At 35.9% G+C, this 18,258-nt stretch overlaps 3 protein-coding genes across 10 annotated transcripts; 1 reads left to right on the top strand and 2 right to left on the bottom strand.

Moving 5' to 3' along the window:
- Positions 1-345: 345 nt before the first annotated feature.
- On the bottom strand, positions 346-4,020 carry LOC131024449 (uncharacterized). Of its 2 annotated transcripts, none has more exons than XM_057953954.1 (5): positions 4,005-4,020; positions 3,168-3,428; positions 2,819-2,954; positions 2,238-2,366; positions 346-1,641 (listed from the first exon to the last, which is right to left on the bottom strand). In XM_057953954.1, the coding sequence occupies exons 2-5, from the start codon at positions 3,338-3,340 to the stop codon at positions 1,546-1,548; spliced, it is 534 nt and encodes a 177-aa protein (XP_057809937.1). In that variant the 5' UTR covers positions 3,341-3,428; positions 4,005-4,020; the 3' UTR covers positions 346-1,545. The 2 variants fall into 2 exon arrangements, with proteins under 2 accessions (XP_057809937.1, XP_057809938.1); XM_057953955.1 differs by lacking the exon at positions 4,005-4,020 and having other exon boundaries at positions 3,168-3,239; positions 3,370-3,428.
- LOC131024448 (lysine-rich arabinogalactan protein 19) lies at positions 534-1,487 on the top strand. Its single transcript, XM_057953953.1, has 2 exons — positions 534-1,115; positions 1,201-1,487. Exons 1-2 carry the CDS (start codon positions 534-536, stop codon positions 1,300-1,302), a joined length of 684 nt encoding a protein of 227 aa, XP_057809936.1. The 3' UTR covers positions 1,303-1,487.
- A 5,664-nt stretch (positions 4,021-9,684) lies between the features above and the next one.
- Positions 9,685-17,865, bottom strand: LOC131024450 (SUPPRESSOR OF ABI3-5). 7 transcript variants are annotated; one of them, XM_057953959.1, is made up of 17 exons: positions 17,489-17,865; positions 17,052-17,122; positions 16,814-16,854; positions 16,293-16,502; positions 15,720-16,152; positions 15,554-15,625; positions 15,351-15,443; positions 15,193-15,272; positions 14,653-14,803; positions 14,182-14,266; positions 14,015-14,106; positions 13,866-13,934; positions 13,557-13,736; positions 12,688-12,877; positions 10,879-11,829; positions 10,391-10,575; positions 9,685-10,124 (listed from the first exon to the last, which is right to left on the bottom strand). In XM_057953959.1, the coding sequence occupies exons 2-17, from the start codon at positions 17,097-17,099 to the stop codon at positions 9,942-9,944; spliced, it is 3,063 nt and encodes a 1,020-aa protein (XP_057809942.1). In that variant the 5' UTR covers positions 17,100-17,122; positions 17,489-17,865; the 3' UTR covers positions 9,685-9,941. The 7 variants fall into 7 exon arrangements, with proteins under 7 accessions (XP_057809942.1, XP_057809940.1, XP_057809943.1 ...); XM_057953957.1 differs by having other exon boundaries at positions 14,653-14,806; XM_057953960.1 differs by having other exon boundaries at positions 14,653-14,806; positions 16,305-16,502; positions 17,052-17,180.
- Positions 17,866-18,258: the final 393 nt, after the last annotated feature.

Below are 18,258 nucleotides of genomic sequence, written 5' to 3' on the forward strand. Positions count from 1 at the left end.
TGGGGAAAATGACAAGTAAAAATACATCCCTTTTTCTCAGTCTGCACGGATTACCCAAATTTACCTTGCTTGTATATTCAAATCATAAATGCATTTGCCTTCACTCCAAAGCAATTTCCAAAGTTGCTTTAATTTCTGAATGATCAAAAGGCTTTGGTAAAATAACCGAAAGCATGATCAATATGCAATACAATAATATGAACAGTGGCGGTGGACGAATCAAAATTAGATGATTGTTGATAGCAACACATGACCAAAGCACAATGTGCTGAAGAAATGATTTCAATCTTGAGGCATAATTTGAAGCCAAATTAGGTGTAACCTTCTCCTGACAGCAAATGGCAATGAGTTAAAGCAGCTATTGCATTCATCAAAATCACAAATTTCTATTTAATTTTATTTTTTCAATCTTGAGGCCCCCTTTTTTTTTGGCATTCATCAAAATGACATATCACCAAACTTTTCCTATTTCCAAAACGTGAGATATAAATGTATGTGCAAGTATCTCTGTGTCCACACCATTCCTCTCCAAAATGGCAACATTTTTATGGGCTTGCGTTTCCAGCTTGTGCATTCTATTAATCACTGCGAATGCGCAAGCACCCGCAGCTTCACCTTCTAATACCCCATCGACGAGGTCCCCACCACCATCTACACCAGCCCCCGCAGCATCACCACCAACTGCAGCTGTAGCCCCAACCACTCCACCACCGGCTTCCAGCCCGATAACTCCACCACCACAACCTCCAGTAAGCCCGCCCGTTGTAACTCCAACACTACCACCGGCTTTACCACCAGCTGTACCTCCACCACAAGCATCTCCCACGCCAACGCAGCAGCCAGCACCAGCCCCCGCAGTAAAAGCACCTGCACCAGCACCAGTATTACCAGCACCGGTGGCACCACCTGTGGCAGCACCGACACCAGCACCGGTCCCAGCACCAGTAGAGGTCCCTTCACCCGCACCAGCACCTGCCAAGCACAAGAAACGAAAGCACAAACACAGGCATCATCATGCCCCAGCACCGGCACCAGTTGTTGTTAAAAGCCCTCCAGCACCACCAACCCAAGACACGGAGGACACAGCACCAGCACCCTCACCAACCTTAAATTTGGTAGTTAAACTGAATTCGTCCTAATATTGTCTGATCAAATATCCTACCGCTATATAGCTTCTGACTGCTCGTCGTTCAATTACAGAATGGCGGCATCTCACTTGATCAGCACGGAAGAACCAGAATGCAGGTGACCGCCGGAATGGCTCTCGCTACCCTTTTGGCTGTCAGCGGTTTCTTCTTCTAAATTTATGCAAGAAGCAGTCTCCTGTAGATACACTGTGGGACCATTTTGGCATTGGAGAATGGCGTGTTGGCATACAGAAGAGGATCAGAGCATCATAGCAGTTTTATCTATATGATATTCATTCTTTATCTCCAAAATGTTTTACTATCATTCTATAAATTTTAAATTTGTTATATTTTTCATGAGATCACAGCAGTTTTTTTTCCCTCAAAAATTGAAATGCTGACAAACTAAAAGCTCTGTCTAGACTTGATCTGTATCAATTTCCTCCTGCAAGTTGTACTCGATAACAAGTCCAAGATTGTCGACAAGCTTGTGGTACTGAGAACATCCTGAACACTGTTCAATAGAATAGTAATAAAAGAATACAGCAATAACAATAAAAATAAAGAATCTAAAGAAGAAGGTAACAGAACATTTTCTGGATTTCGAATGTTCTAAGCATCCAGTAGAAACAGAATAAGCTAAGACTTGGAGGAATATCTGACAGTCAAGAAAAGATTTATTTGGCATCCTGGCTCAAATTTATATAAATATCTTCCTTTCGGTTCAATTGTTTATAATAAGGTTGTATAAGATGGGCATCCCTTATTTTCACTCTCATTTACCTAATTGTTTCTATGAGCAGAGAAGTCCTTAGCCAAGAATAAGCTGTTTGTATAAATTTAACCGCGTCATATGTTGTTCAAGTTTACTAATCTAATTGAAATAACTTTACATTCTTATTTTACTAGCTAGAAAAGGTATGGGTTTTACTGTGTGGGAAACTAGTCGTAGAGATAGACATTAGCCGAAATGACCATGAGAAGACCAGTTGCTAACTAATCAAGTTTACATTGATTGGGGATACTTGCTCACTAGTCATGCTTTCAGGGAAGAAGAGAAAAAGGACGCCATGGAAGAATAGAAAAATATAATAATTAATCCATAATTACCTGCACATAAACAAGCCCACGTTCATAAGCTAGTCTATTTATTAACCTCTGTGACCGAGCATTACAGGCATCACACGTAAAAGTTACTAACAAACGTCTTCTTGGGAGCTTCAAGTCAATAACACCCTCCTGTGAGCAAGAGCATAAGGAGCACAGCTTAACTCAGACTCTTCATCAAGACATTTTTCATAAATAATAAACGTCCACGTACTTTGACTGAATTGAGTAATCTTTGAGCTTGTTGGATATGTAAACCTTCAAATACTCAATGTACATATTGCAAATCCAATTTATCACCCAAAATAAATGTCCAATAATTTTATAAGATAATTAGATCTGCAAAAGCATGAGAGATGCTTCAAAGAAGCCATTGCTAATCTATCAAGAGGAATGCTCGTATATAAGTGCTAATTTATGTAATAACAAACCGACTCCTAATGAGGTAGGGTAGCCAGGCATAATCTAGAAGTTCAAGCAATTAAACAATCACCACGGTTCACTAATAGCATGAATATTTTTTCATATTCACTACTTCTAATCCCTACGGACAAGCAAAAACCAACAGAAAACGGAAACTATACCTGCCGGCAATCCATTGAAGAGGACTGCTCCATTTCTTTGTAGTCTCCAGTGCCATCTACCATCGAACATGAAATGGTTGGCACTCTAAAACATTGCTCCGCACCCTCATTTCCTCGGTAAGAGATCCTCGACCTCCTAAAAGTTTATAGTTGCGGAATATATAAAATCAGGACAAGTACCAAATTAAAAACGAAGTATTTCAATGCTGTTACTAAAATAAGGATCATTGTCAAAAAACTCGACCTTTCCAAAAAAAAAAAATGGTCCATTTTGGATTGAACAAAAGAAAGTGAAGATAGAAGAGTGATGAAAAAGTAAAAACATTCTAGTCTAGGCAATACTGCATACCAACTACTGCGAACGGCGATGGAAGATGACCTCGGAAGTGTAAACTCTCCATGTTTGGCGCCTAAATTAGGTCTGAATAATTGGGAACATGGAAGAGAAAATTTAGGGGCTTTGGCCACAAGGGACAGATAATTATCAAATCCGAGAAATTTGAAGCTGTTAGCGGCGTCCATTTTCAACAGCAGAAGAAGATGAACAGAACCTTCAATTTCGTTGTTCCTCTTTCCACTGCGTTCTTGAATTCACGACGGTTTTGTTTAACTGAAAATGAATCTGTTCGTATTATATTTCCACATATAATAATATTCTAATACTATATTTTCTTATTTAGTAAACTAATTTAACAATTTTAAATGTTGCTCTTTCATATGTTAATTTCATATCTCGTGATTCTTTTACAAAATACTACTAATGGGCTCTTTAATAATAATAAGATAAATATTGAATTTAAATGTTTACTAATAAAAATTAAAAATAATTTATTTTCATATGTTGAAATGAGAAATTATAAATATAAACCATTTTTTCATAGAAATGGGAGATATATTTTGGGGTAATGGCGTTACTAGCGTTTAAATATACCAGTTTTCCCATATTTTTATGTTGTATATGAACTATAAATCAGACTTCAAATATATGAACTTTTATTTTATTTTTATTTTTTAATTTCACACGTAAAGAAATACTTTTAATTCACAATTCAATTGTCAATCCATAACTCGAAATCCTAATCGTGCAAACTTATATCCCAAAATCATAAATCGACATGAATGATTAAACAGTGTGGTGAAGGTGGTGTTTACCAACACTAATTTATAATATATTTTTTCACCTTACCTAGTTTCTGAAAAATGAAATGAGAAGAAAATGAAGATTGTTACTGTGGTGCTCTTCCTCTTCGCGATCACAACTTCTAGATTATTTTCTTCCTCAACAGTCAAGTATTTCAAACTAAAACTCTTCATTCTTTTTGTTTTCGAGTGAAATTTGAACTTCGCATTTTCATAAACGAACCTTCATGCTATATATAGAGTGCATGACCTGAAGGGTATTTTAGTAACTTCACCCCCGGGATGCGGAGGGGTATTTTCGACTTCTTCCTTTCTCCTTCATTATGGATGGGGGCAAAATGGTCCTTTCTATTCGACAACATCTTCTATGTCAGTCGACAATATGTTAGTTACAAGGGCAGGACCTGCAAAAGGGGAAAATGACCACCTATGACTCTGTTACATTGAGTGCCTACAGGTGCACTTCCCTTTTTTCCGTATGCAGTTACTTTTTGTTCGTATTCTCCGACTCTGGCTTGATAATTCCATATCTGAGCATGTTCTCTGGTATCACTCGTTCAGATGTTGTTAATTTGTACAGACCTGGTACCTAGGGGGAGTAAGATTAGGTATCCTCCTACTCTAATAGAGAATTATTCCTCATATCTCTTTTCTCCAAAGGGCTTTCCAGACAAAGTCTCCGTATTTTACCGTTTTCCGCTCTGAATGATGTATTAACAAATTTTTCCCTTTATCGAGGTAGGCAGAGTAATTGATTCTTCCAATTTGTCCCAGAGGTGGGAAATCAATACCCCAAATTTTGTCCTCATCACGGTGGAAAACCCACAATCTCGAATTGTGAATTACGGCTTTGAATCGTGAAATCATTGCTCTCTAAACTTTAAATAATAGTATTTCCTCCGTCCCTCGAAACTTGATCAAATTCTTTTCTGCACGTATTTTAATGAGTTAGTATTTTGTGTGTTAAGTGTGGTAGATGAAAAAGTGAAAAGGTGAATAACGGGATTTTTTTTGCCATATAAGGAAAGTGCTCAAGATTCACGGAACAATCTGAAAAAATATATTGCTCAAGCTTTGCCGGATGGATGGAATAAAAAATAATGCCTTAAATAATAATTTAATTTATATTAAAACTTATCAATACTAATCCAACTACATCGTTTAGAAATATTTCCGTTTAAACCACTTAAATAGTCCGACTTTCACCTCCGCATTCATTCGACAAAGATATTTATTATATGCAAAACTAGAGAATATAAAAAATTGTGTATTTAATAAAAAAAAAAAAAAAAAAACCGTAGTTTATGTGCAAAGTAAAAATTATGTAAGGATTCGTATATTTAGATGCTATTGCCTCATTTATTATTGCGCAGTTTTAAAATTAAGTGTTGTTAAACCAATTGAACTAAGATTTAATAAAGCAAAATTAAACCAAAATCTGACTGTTAAAAGCTTGCCATTACACGGAAACTGAAAATAATAGTATAACACAAACTTCATTGTGGAAAGAGGTGGACATGGGTGAGGGCGCCCGCATCCCATGCGGCCGGTCGACCCGCGCCCTAACCTTGACTCGGATCCGCGCCCCTGACCCGCGCTCATTTGATCCGTCGCCCCAAATTATTACATTTGCTTATAGTAAATGTTACTTTTAATAAGCATAACATATACATTTATTCACATAAATATATACTTTTGTAAATATAAGTATTTATCTTCATTTAATATAAAGTATTATATTTTTTAAACCCTAAATCCTATAAACTAAACCCTAAAACCTAAACACTAAACCCTAATAGGAATATTTAGTTTTAATAAGCATAAGATATACATTTTGTCGCACAAATGTATACTTATGGTAATATAAATATTTAGCTTCATTTAATATAAAGCATTATACATATTAATAATTATTGTTTCTTACGATAATAATTATTTGATCAAATAATAATATTATTATTTATGTTTATTAAAAGTAATCATTGATATGGAGAAATGTAATGTTTCAAAAATATTATATTTATTGTAATTATTGTTGTACTAAAAAGTAATTATTGTTATTATAAAAAGTAATTATTATTATTATTATAAAGAAAGGTAATATTTTTAAACCTAAAAATAAGTATTAACCATCATTCAATATTTTTTAAAACTAAACACGGAATACTAAACCCTATACACTAAATACTAAACTCGAGCCATTCAATAATAAACCCAAATGGAAATATACTCTGTAATGGAAATACTCACTTTTATTTATCATAAGATATACATTTCCATACTTAAATGTATACTTATGTGAATTTAAGATTACCCATCATTCAATATTTTTAAAACCTAAACACTGAATACTAAACCCTAAACACTGAATACTAAACCCTAAACCTTGAATACTAAACCCTAATCCTTGAATATTAAACTCTAAATAATGAATACTAAACCCTAATGGAAATATTCACTTTTATTTATCCTAATATATACATTATTGTGCATAAATTTATATTTATGTGAATATAAGTATTACCTATCATTCAATATTTTGTAAACCCTAAACATTGAATACTAACCCTAAATAGGGAATACTAAACCCAAAACACTGAATACTAAACCCACCATTCAATAATAAACTCAAATGGAAATATTTACTTTTATTTTATTAAGATATACATTTTCATGCTTAAATGTATACTTATATGAATATTAGTATTAACCATCATTCAATATTTTTTAAACCTAAACACTGAATACTAAATCCTAAATATGGAATACTAAACCCTAAACACTGAATACTAAACCCTAGTCATTCAATAATAAACCCAAATGGAAATATTTACTTTATTTTATGTAAGATATACATTTCTATGCTTAAATGTATACTTATGTGATGTAATGTAATGTTTCTAAATTATTACATTTGTTCACGATAATTGTCACTTTTATTTTAAGAATTTGTACTTTTAGTTATTTGCTCAAATAAATATTACATTACATCATATCATTAGTTACTTTACCTCACGACAATGATTACTTGAATAATTATTTGATTATTATTTTTCTTTATTCTAGTATTTATTTATACGTTATTCAAAATAATAATTATTATTATAATGAAAAATAATTATTGACATGAAGAAATGTAACGTTTTTTAAGAAATATGATATTTTAAAATATTATATTTTTCACAAAAATACATAACAAAATACAAAAGAAAAACAATAAATAAACAAAAAATAAAAAAATACCGAAAGGATAAAAAACTAAAATATATTAAAAATGCAAAAGAAAAACCGTAAATTTAAAAAAAAATACTGAAAAGAAAAAAAAACATATAAAAAATGCAAAAAAGAAAAAGAAAACGGGAAAAGGAAAAAAAATATACAAAAAAAAAAAGAAAGAAAGAAAACCATTAAAAAACCCAAAAATTGTAAGGAAAAAAAAAAGCCAAAAGACAAAAGGAAAAAGGAAAAAGGAAAAATGAAAAAATCGCAAAAAAGGGGGACAATAGGATTCGAACTGGGAACCTGTAGTTTTAAGGGATTGGTATCCTATTACCACTACACCACCATGCAATTATGTGTAGTGTCTCTTAAAATATACTTCCTCCGTCCCTGAAATAAGTTCATCTTTTTCCTTTTTGGGACGTCCCCAAATAAGTTCCTCTTTATTTATTTTCATTTTTGGACAACTACCCCACCACTAATAATGCCTTATTTATTCTTACTTTTCACTTTTTCACCACTTCCAATACTAATTATAACACTTTTTCACCTTTTCACCACTCTCAATACTAATTATAACATATTTTTCTCCACCATCAATACATTTTACCATTTTTCCTTAAAACATGTGCCGTCCCCAAAGAGAAACTTATTTTGGGGACAGAGAGAGTATATAAAAAATAGGTTTAATAGGCGGGTGACCGCATCGTATGCGGACACCCGCACACAAGTTTTTGCCTTGTGAAAAAATTGATTTAATCCCAATAATTTCAAATTACTATATACTTACGTATCCAAAACAAAAATGGATAGCAGAACCTCTGTCCGAAAAATAATTATTTTTGTCATTTTGATGTATATATATAAAATATTCCTTTTACATTTATAAGTATTATTCCACAGTATATTATTTTCAGGAGGCATATACTTTGCATGATTGATAAACTATATGATTGAATATTTTTATCCTCAAAAGTAAAATTTCTCTTATCCCAGTCTTTCAATGTAATAAAAAACAAGCAAAATTAACTTAAATAATAAAAATAATCAAGGGCGTTGGGATATCTCAAAATTTCAATTCATTAAAGTGAACAAGTGAATAACTTTACTATATCTATCAAGACTAATCCTCCAAATAAACACCCCCTTAATATATCAACTTATTTACCTGTTCAATCACATAATGGACTTTTCTCCATTAACAATACAATTAATTATCATTATCTTTTAATTGTAACCCTTTCTTCACTCATGAATAGGGATGGCAGTGGATCTTGGACCCGGTCCATATCCGTGGATCCAGATCCGTTTTTACGGATCTGGATCTCAATTTTTTGGACCCGACGGATCTGGATCTGGATCTGGATCTCAGTTTTGAAAACGGATCTGGATCTGGATCTTGAAATTTTAGATCCGGATCCGGCCCAGATCCGACCCTTGGATCCGTTTTATTTTATATATATTTTTTATATTTTATATTTAGTTTAATAATAATATTAACTAAATTAAAAATAATAAATAAATTATATTCAAAAGAATAAAAACTAAAAGTAATTAGATAAAAGTATTTTGTGTTATATTTTTCATGATGGAAATTAGATGTTGTTGATTTTGTGAATTTTTTTTAATTTAATTTAAAAATAGTAGATCCATGGATCTGGACCCGTGGACCCGCGGATCTGACGGTTCTGGATCTGAATCCAAAATTTTCAGATCCACTGATCTGAATCTGGATCTGGTATATGAAAACGGATCTGGATCTGGTATTGGCCAGACCCGGTCCAGATCCGGCCCGTTGCCATCCCTACTCACGAATCACAATACATTCAACCACTTTAATTAAAACTTGTATCACATTAAGACTGTTTTTAAAATAGTAGTACTTTCTTTTATTAAATAATACTCCATCAGTCCATTCCATTAAAACTATGAGATGTTTAACATCCACTAAAAATATAACACTTTCTTTTTTAGCATATGATCATATTTTTTCCTTATCTTTTACAATTCACAAATACATCTAATTTATATAAAAATAAATAAAAAATCGCTCATGACTTACACTTAATTCAACTCCAACCACTTATTTCATTACAATGATGAGATCACGTCAACTATATAAAATCACCAAATATTGCATTAAACCTGTATCGAACCAAATTGATATAATTCTCATGAACGGTGGAAATAAAGAAGAAGAAGAAGAACGTGACTTTTAAAGTGTGACGAACTAAATCACCACATTTTCAAATTGTACAATTTCATCCCCCCAATCACGTCCCTTCATATTTTCTCAAATTATAAAAAGGTATCCTCTACTGCACCATAATTTTTAATATTCAACAATTTTATTGCAAACAGCGTCGTAACATGAATATTATGTGGCGAACTAATCCATGTAATCTGCAACTAAATAATCTGACGACTGAAAAAGATTAATTGGACGAAATTGCAAAAATTGAAAAGGTGGTGATTTAACTTGCCACATTTCAAAAATCATGTTAAAATTGCAATATCGAACTAGTTCGTGATTTTATTTGCCAACAATAATAATAAACACAAGGCAATTTTCATGCCATAAAGAAGTGGCTTTAGTCTTGTTCCGAAATGGAACAAGCAGATGGAAGAAGAAACAAAATGATATAATATGAGTAGATATGTATATATGCTACAACGTGCAACTCTGAAGCTAAGAGCACAGCAACATCACCTACAACTCCAATCTGGACCTCTACAGTCTACACCATTGCTTGCCTCACTCACCTCACGACATTTCTCGAAAGCGGGCGATGGCCTTCTTCTGAATGACAGCTTTGTAGCTATCTCCGGCCTGCACCTCCAGGCTCGGATCCACTTTCTTCGCTTGATGGATCCCTAGTCCCGCTCTCGTTTCTGTGGCCTGAGCCTGGACAGGCTCTACCATGCCACTCCCATCTCTCCCCAGCCCCTGGACCACAAACCAACACAAACACCAACCAAAAGTATCGCCAAACAAGTCAGATCTAAAATACAGACAGAATATTGTTGCTGGCCACTATGCACCCGCGCCTATACGGCTGTTGAAGCTCCAAACTAGAAATAAGGTTATGGTTGAGCAGGACTAGGAAAAGCTACTAGTGTTGGCAGATTAAGGAGCAACTTAGTGATGAAAGTATCATTATTAACTCAATTTGCAGAACATCAAAATTAGTTTTAAGGGTTCAGAGATGATACCGAGCCTTCATGCCAGCCCATGCTGCGGAGCATCCGGTTGCCCACATTGCTCTCATCAATGGCCCTGTCTGCTGTAATCACCTCGTAACTCTGGATATTTGCATCTCCAGTACTTCGTCCCCCACCAACACCAGGAGGGAAAGGCATGGAGTCCAAAACACCCCGCCTATATGCTGGATCTCGATCTTGAAGTACACGATAACAAGAACATAAATTTTCTCACAAGTCAATACAGAGTCCGTGGAGAAAAAAACTAGCAATTCGACCATAGGAATGATTCTTCTCAATTTTTCAACACATAATTGCAGTTGTCAAAGCTGGGGTCTAAGGACAAGCTATCCAACTATCGCCTACCACACACCTTAACTCTGTCAAATCCCAGAATCATACAACCACAAGAAGCTAGATATAAAGTAGGGTCTAAAAATTCACTCAAAGAGAAGATTGAGATAAAAATAACATATAATCCATTATCAAAGAAAGCTTACTTGAATCTCCCATTCCAGCATTTAGGTCATCATCCCCAAAAGCCGATGATGAACCATACAAGCTTCTCCTTTCAGCTGCACGATCTCGATAAGTTGATTGAGACTGTTCTTTGTTTGTAACTGAAGTGGTGGGCATCTCAGAAAACCTTCTTTTACCACTTCCAGCAGCAGAAGATGGTGCGTACCCGCCTAATGCAGATGCGCCTGTTCTAAATGGTGTAACCGGTGTGGAAAATTCCGCGTATGTCAATGAAGAAGATCCTGCAGTAGATGCACCAAATGACGAAGCAGGTGTACCTTCTGGTCCCGTATAAACAGAGTCATATTTCACCACACCCATCCCAGAACTCCTAATCACTCCTTTTAAGGTTCCACTAGGACTGGCGCTGATGGGCTTTGTCCTGTTCTGGGATTCCATACCAGCAGATTGAGTTGAGACACTCGTCAATCCTGCAGAAGCTATAACATTCTCTTTTGCTGCCAGTCCTTCATTTTTGAATTTGCTCTTCATAGATGATGCTGTGTTAGATCTCTCCTCAATTGATGTGGACGGCTGATTGTCCTCAAGAGCCACACGTGGTGCTTGTCCTTCATTACTCCTTTGCTTCCACATGGTTAAGACATTATTCATCTTCTTCTTGTTAGCCATTATGCTACTTTTGGAAGCAAGTCTTATCTCTTTCTGTTTCTCCTTTTCTTTCTTCTCAGCTGCTATTGCAGCCGCAGCTGCAGCCTGGACAGCATCTGGTAATGAAGCTGCTTTCTCATTTGATGTTATGGTAGCAGCTGGTGCAGAAATGATGACTTTTCGATTATTGGAAGCATCTGATGTCTTAGAAGCATCATTTTGTTTTTCAGCTGTCTTGCCATTCTGATCGGTACAAGGAATATACTGCAGAGTTTGTTGATCATAAGAATACCAGAGACCATTATTCCCATCATAATATAGACCTGCAGAGCAAACTTTTTTAGCCATCTTCTTCAGCCTTTTCAAGAGAAAGGACCTATGAGGTCCCATATTTTTCGAACATCCACAACATCAACACTATGATGGACCTATATACTAAGCATTTTCATATAGAATGTAAGACATGATTGATTGGAAAAAGCCTGGTGACTATACATGTCTAAGAAAAACAAGCCGACATTGCAAAAGTATATAACAATTGAAAACGGATATGTCTCCACATAAAGAGCTTACTCAAGTGAGGTATAAATTAATAAACAACTACAACAATGGTATATCTGGCACATCGCAAATGTGGGCCATTATGATCACATAATGGAAAAAGTTCAAAAGAAAAATAAAGGTAGGGTATATACTATAAACTGACAACCACATTGCAGTCCACGTATGTGCAAAGTAGTTGAACAAATTTTAAACATTAATCATGGATAGATGATCTATTAACATGTTTTTCAAGTAGGAACTTCATAATCTTCCATTACTTAAATCATGGGTAAGGAAATAAATCTGAGTCGTATAACCAGTACAGAACAGAACATGATATTTATACCAAGGAATGTAGAGAAACAACAGGATTATTTCTCAATACACAAAGCCGTAGATTAGATGCAACTTGTAAGAGTGTACGCAGAGGAATACAAAAGAGAACGAACTGTATCATGGAATGCCAAATATATGTTAATGAAGACTGCAAGGATTAAGAATTTTAAAAATCACCAAAACGTATCTATAACAAACATAGATACGAAGTTGGCCCGAAATAGTGACAGACATTATCAGGTCACAACCAACTCAGCAGATAAGGAAACTTCAAACAGAAAGCAAGGAGAAAGTTGGAAAACCTGTATTTCCATCATAGTAGAAACCAGAAGTAGCATCGTAGTAATAGCCAGAGGCTTCATCCCACACGAAACCAGATTGTGGAGCTGAAGAATCTGTTTGTCCTGCAACATGCCCACTCTGGCCATGACCACCACCAGATTGGTTGTCCTCTGGATTGTATTCTTTTGGTGCCCAACCAACAGCATCATACTAATAACATATACAGAGAGAAATATATAGATTATCTCCTTGTATTAATCCAATACAAGTAGCCAAACACCAGTATCAAGCAGGAATAGATAAGTTAGAAGAACTTCCACACCCAAAAGAATAAGAAAAGGCCGAGGGAAAGATAATGAACCATGTAAAACAACTATCATGATGCACACAAGGCCTATTTATTCTCTTTTAAGGATGCCTCAGTCTCACAAATGCTTTTCTTTGTCAGATATGACTACCTCAAAATTTGACTGTTAGATAAACTAAGGACACTAAAAAAGGTCAAAATTTTGACAAATAAAGGAAAATCAATACTTAAAAATCTGCTTTAATCAGCAATACAATTTTCCAGATGTACCCAGAACCAAGCTTGTATAATAATAATGATTCCTCATGTATATTTAATGGTTAAATGGTTAAATTTTGTATAATCTACAGCATGAAGGCACCAAGTGTCTTTTAACCATACCTATCTGGCAGCATATACAAGGAGTGCAAAAAAATGGAGAACTTAGGTTAATGGTTATCATTAATTTATTAAGCACAGCAAGTGAACTTCAAATACTATTAAAGAAACATTAGAGGAAACTTCCACTATTGTATATAATATATGCTTGATGCAACATATGACCAACTTTCACATGTTATGAGAAAAGGCCAGACATCAAACCTGCTGAGCAAATGTAGCTGCTTCAATCGCAGCAGCAGCAAGACTGCTCGACTGAGAAGCTCCTGAAACTGCTGATCCAGGTCCAACAATACTTTTGGCATAGGCAACTCGAAGAATCTGACCGTTCTTCTCCAACGTAGTACCATTTGTTGCTTCAAGAGCTTTAGTGGCATCCTCAACCTGATGATCCGTTTTCACATTACCAACAAAGTCAATGAAAATAAGCATACGATCAGTAGATGAACCCACAATAAATCTGCATATTAACGGTATTAACAGTACGCACAGCAACATGAAAGTGAAACTTACAGAATAGAAATGGATAAATGAAAATCCTCTTGAAACATGTGTGAATTTGTCTCTAACTAACCGCAAATCCTGAAAAGGTAAGATGTTTATTGTCAATAGCAGACTAATAACAAAACACCACCAAAAAAAAAAACAATTTTTTTTCAAACCTTAATAGGAGCATGTTTAGAAAATTCATAGCGTAGCATTTCCTCATCAGCATTCTCATCCAAGCCACGGACAACAAGAACATGTGTTGGGCCTGAAGCATATTCAGGTTAATGTTCTTCAAAATTAAGAGAAGTACCACCAAAAGGATTCTTCAAGAAAAGTAAACCTGCTTCCCCTCTCTTGCCAGTTGGAGTGAAATTTGATGATGCCATATCAGCAGGGGGAGCATCTTCTGTTCTTGGCTCATTACACTGATTGAAAAGATAGAAAGATGTTCAATAGATGAGGCCGGTGCGAGAAACAAACTTCTGTAGTAAATTACAGGTTTAGGAGAAAAAAAATCAGATTTCTGAATGAAAACATGCTAATCGACTTGCAGCATACTTCACATCTACATGATATTGATGTAACTTGAAGTGAGATTTGGGCTTATGAGCACCAGTACCAGATATAGCACCTACTACCTAGCAATGCTGTATCCCCAAAAGAGAGATATTCACTTGCAACGAAGTCACCTATGGGAAAAAATGTTCAACCAGATAGAATAAAGCATCCAGACCAGTGGCACTTGCTCATGGAAAATTTGCCAAAAAGACATAAAATTTCACATAGATTGAGATGAAGAAAGAAACTAAACCTGAAAACAAGATGTCCTTCGGGCAAAATTGACACAGCCACATATTGTGCACATCCAATCAGATGAAACCATCATATTTCTATAGCTACCATGGCCTGATCTTGATGCACTGTCCATCCCAAGAGATCCATTAGCTCCACCTGTTGGCTTACTACTGCAACAAAGGCCAGGAATCAGAAAAAACTTCCAAAATCCTGCTAGGCCCATAAAAAGTTAAAAACCATGTAATTTGACGAATGTCAAGTGCAATGTTTATCATTCTGAAGCTCGCAATAAAAACTGTGACGCCGCTTCTGCAACTAAATCAATTTTATTCTTCTATATGTATATCATGGAAATCAACTGTCCCTAATGTGTGCAATCAACAGAAATCTGCCAACCAAGTTATCTTACACTATATGAACAAGGTCAAAATGCATGATACCAATCAATGGGTTCCACTGTCTATTCATAAATGAGAAATTTGCAAATAGTGCTGATACACTGAGTTTAGGCGGATTGACTTGTCAGGGGCCAACAACAAACATTAAGTATGTCTACCTGTACTCAAAGAAGAGCTTCCTGCCATCGACAAGAAGACCTTCATGCCCGAGCTTATCCATCATTGCTTGTGCAGAATCCTATACAAGAATGAATTTCATTTTCTAAGGAGCATAATGATAAATATCAAGTACGTGACTGAACCTCTACTTTCATACCACAGAGGGGAAATCAATAAAAGCAAATCCCCGAGAGATGCCAGAGTTTCGCTCTTTAATAACTCTAACATGACGTAGGGGGCCCCATTCCGCCTGATACAGAAAAATGAGACACATATCATATCATAATGAAGTCCACTCCACAAATGAAGCAATAATAGCATTTTGGCAAACTTCAAAGGACAGGTGGATAAAGGAGTTACAAGAATCTGATACAAATCTTCTTCGGTTGTCTTTTGAGAAAGACCCTTCACCACAACGGTGGCAGAGGGAGCCTATAAAGAGAAAATGGAGCTGCTTAGTTAAGTCACCAAAAAGAAGAGTAGATCAAGAAACTAGTAAGAGCTGACAAAAACAAATGGAGCATACAACAGAGTAATGGTTATGTTGACGCCTATCTTCACGATCCCTTCGCCTGTCACTTCTATCATAGCGACTGTCCTCATAACTGTCTTCCCTATAACTTCGACCATGACTGCGGCCTCGAGGAGACTTTGACCTAGCCCGATCATCACGACCACGAGAACGAGAACGAGAAGGGGAATGCTCATGCCTCCTATAAGGACTTTCATCCCTTTCGCGACTCACACCTCTCTTGTCCCATTCTCGATCCCGAGATTCACGTCTTCTCCAGTTACCATCTCTTCTACCACCCCTTTCATAGTCAGAATCATAACTGTGTCTTCCATGATCATAATCCCTTTCACGGCTGTCATCCTTGCTTTGATGAGAAGCACGAGATCTGTAGTCATAATCATCATAGCCATAATCCTCCCGATCACGGCCACCATATCTAGCAGGCCTGTCAAATCACAATCATGACCCATGATCATAATAACCGTCAGTATGGTGACAGTCATCACAGAATTCTATTAATGTTTCAATCTCAGTATACTTATCAGCTACACCAAAAAATAGGGATCATAATATGAAACTACATACGGCTTTTCATGCCTTCTAATATCCCTATCAAAAGAATACTCTTCTTCATAGCTTCTCCTCCTCGTTTGAGGCCACATCCCAACTGATGATGGCGGTGGAGGATAATTATCCCTCTCCAGTACATCTCGATGAAAGGCACCCCTTGGGTAGACATTTTCCCTTGAGAACCTTTCATCTATAAACCTCCTATCATCATATGATCCATCATCCCTGCCAAAACAATATGAGGCAAGGGCCCATAGGAAGAAGTGGAAAGAACAAAACGCAACATGCTTATGTAATTGGCGAAAAAGTACCAAGAAAGTTGACATCTTTAAGATCATTTAGTTGACATTTTTAGAAATATAGACACCAATAAAATCAAAAACACGGATTGGGGGGGGGGGGGAGTCAACTGCCTGTTATGCAGTTTTGCTAATAAATCATCTGAAAACTAATTAAGAAAATTGACATCTTTAAGATCCTTCAGTTTAACCACAGGAAATCAACCCTCTTGGAAATAAGCATCACAGTGCACTCACCGAAAATTTGTATCATGAACTGCACCATACCCCTCCAAAGCCTGTGGATTCAAGAGAATAAGTTGTGTCAGCAAGTAATAATCATGGTAAACGTAGGCAAACGATTCCACATCCTCACTGTCCCATGGCTTCTCTCATGTTCTTTAAGGAAGAGATACCGGAAAAAAATGGACAATCACATGATCCTAATTTCTTGTATTTCATCCCATATATGTGATGTAAAGGAAACCACAATTACGCTGTTATTTTCCCATCCTTGATGAAGACCATAGCGTCCAGGGTCCATTGCTCTCACGGATCACCCTTTTCCTGCAAATGTCTATCTAATTGTTGGAAAGTTGTAGATGCAAGACGAATGGAACCTTTCCTGTAAACATTGGAAAAACATGAGCTATGCCACGACAGAAAAACAATTTCCATCCATTGGCTTTTCCCCCTAAAGAGCCTCCCTAAAATCATAGTCTTTCAGAGAAATCTCCATTCACACACTTCCAATACATCTCTTTTTAAACTCGGTTAACACATACATCAAGGTGTGTGAGCAAGCAAATATATTATATCACAACAAAGTAGAGCTAGTTTATATAGCCAATGTAGTTATAAGGAACTGTGGGAGATTGTATACATGTAAAGCAATTCATTTGAGTTTCCACTGTAGGTGGCTATTGCACATACCGACCAATTTCAAGTCGATTTCGATGAGACAAGGTCGTGAGCAATCGAGGTTGACCGGAAGAAAGAGGGAGAGAGACAAGAGCGACCAAGGGGGTCGGAGAGGGTTCCTGTTTTGCTTCGGAGTCGACGACTCAGAAACGTGAATCGCGGAAGAAGAAATCGTTCAAAGCTCGAAGGGCGACGGCGTGTATTATGATGTGAAAAAGAGAAAGTCGATGACAGAAACGGAGATGAAGTCACATAGGCGTAGCGAGGGTTTGAGAGAGGCGGCGGCGGAGGAGGGGGAGAGAGGGAGGCGCAGAGGCGGAGTGTGGGTTTGGGTTTCAATGTCTAGAATTGGGGATCTGGGTGTGGCCGTGCGGGATTTACCAGACATTAACCAAAAATAAATAAAATACTCTTTATCAATTTATTTACAAATTTTATAAAGATAAAAATAAAGTTCCTCGAGTCCTACTTCTTTTTGGATGAATAAAGATAAATATATGATCCAAGTGAGAAAAAAATAAAAATAAATAAATAAATATATGATCCGCAAAATTTAAATAGCTATTCAAAAGTTAAACACAAATTCATCTTTACATATAACCAAAATAATTATATTATGATTTTATCAAACATGAAACCACGATAATTTATACTCCCATGTTCCGCTATTAATGACTAATTTTTTTTCGACACGAATATTAAGGAGCGTTTTATTAAGAGAAAAGTTGTAGGGGCCACCTTCACCCATTTTTCTAACATAATCTTCCTAATATTTAGCAGCA

The sequence above is a fragment of the Salvia miltiorrhiza genome, chromosome 5, assembly GCF_028751815.1.
Source record: "Salvia miltiorrhiza cultivar Shanhuang (shh) chromosome 5, IMPLAD_Smil_shh, whole genome shotgun sequence".
In the NCBI taxonomy this organism is placed as follows: Eukaryota; Viridiplantae; Streptophyta; class Magnoliopsida; order Lamiales; family Lamiaceae; genus Salvia; species Salvia miltiorrhiza.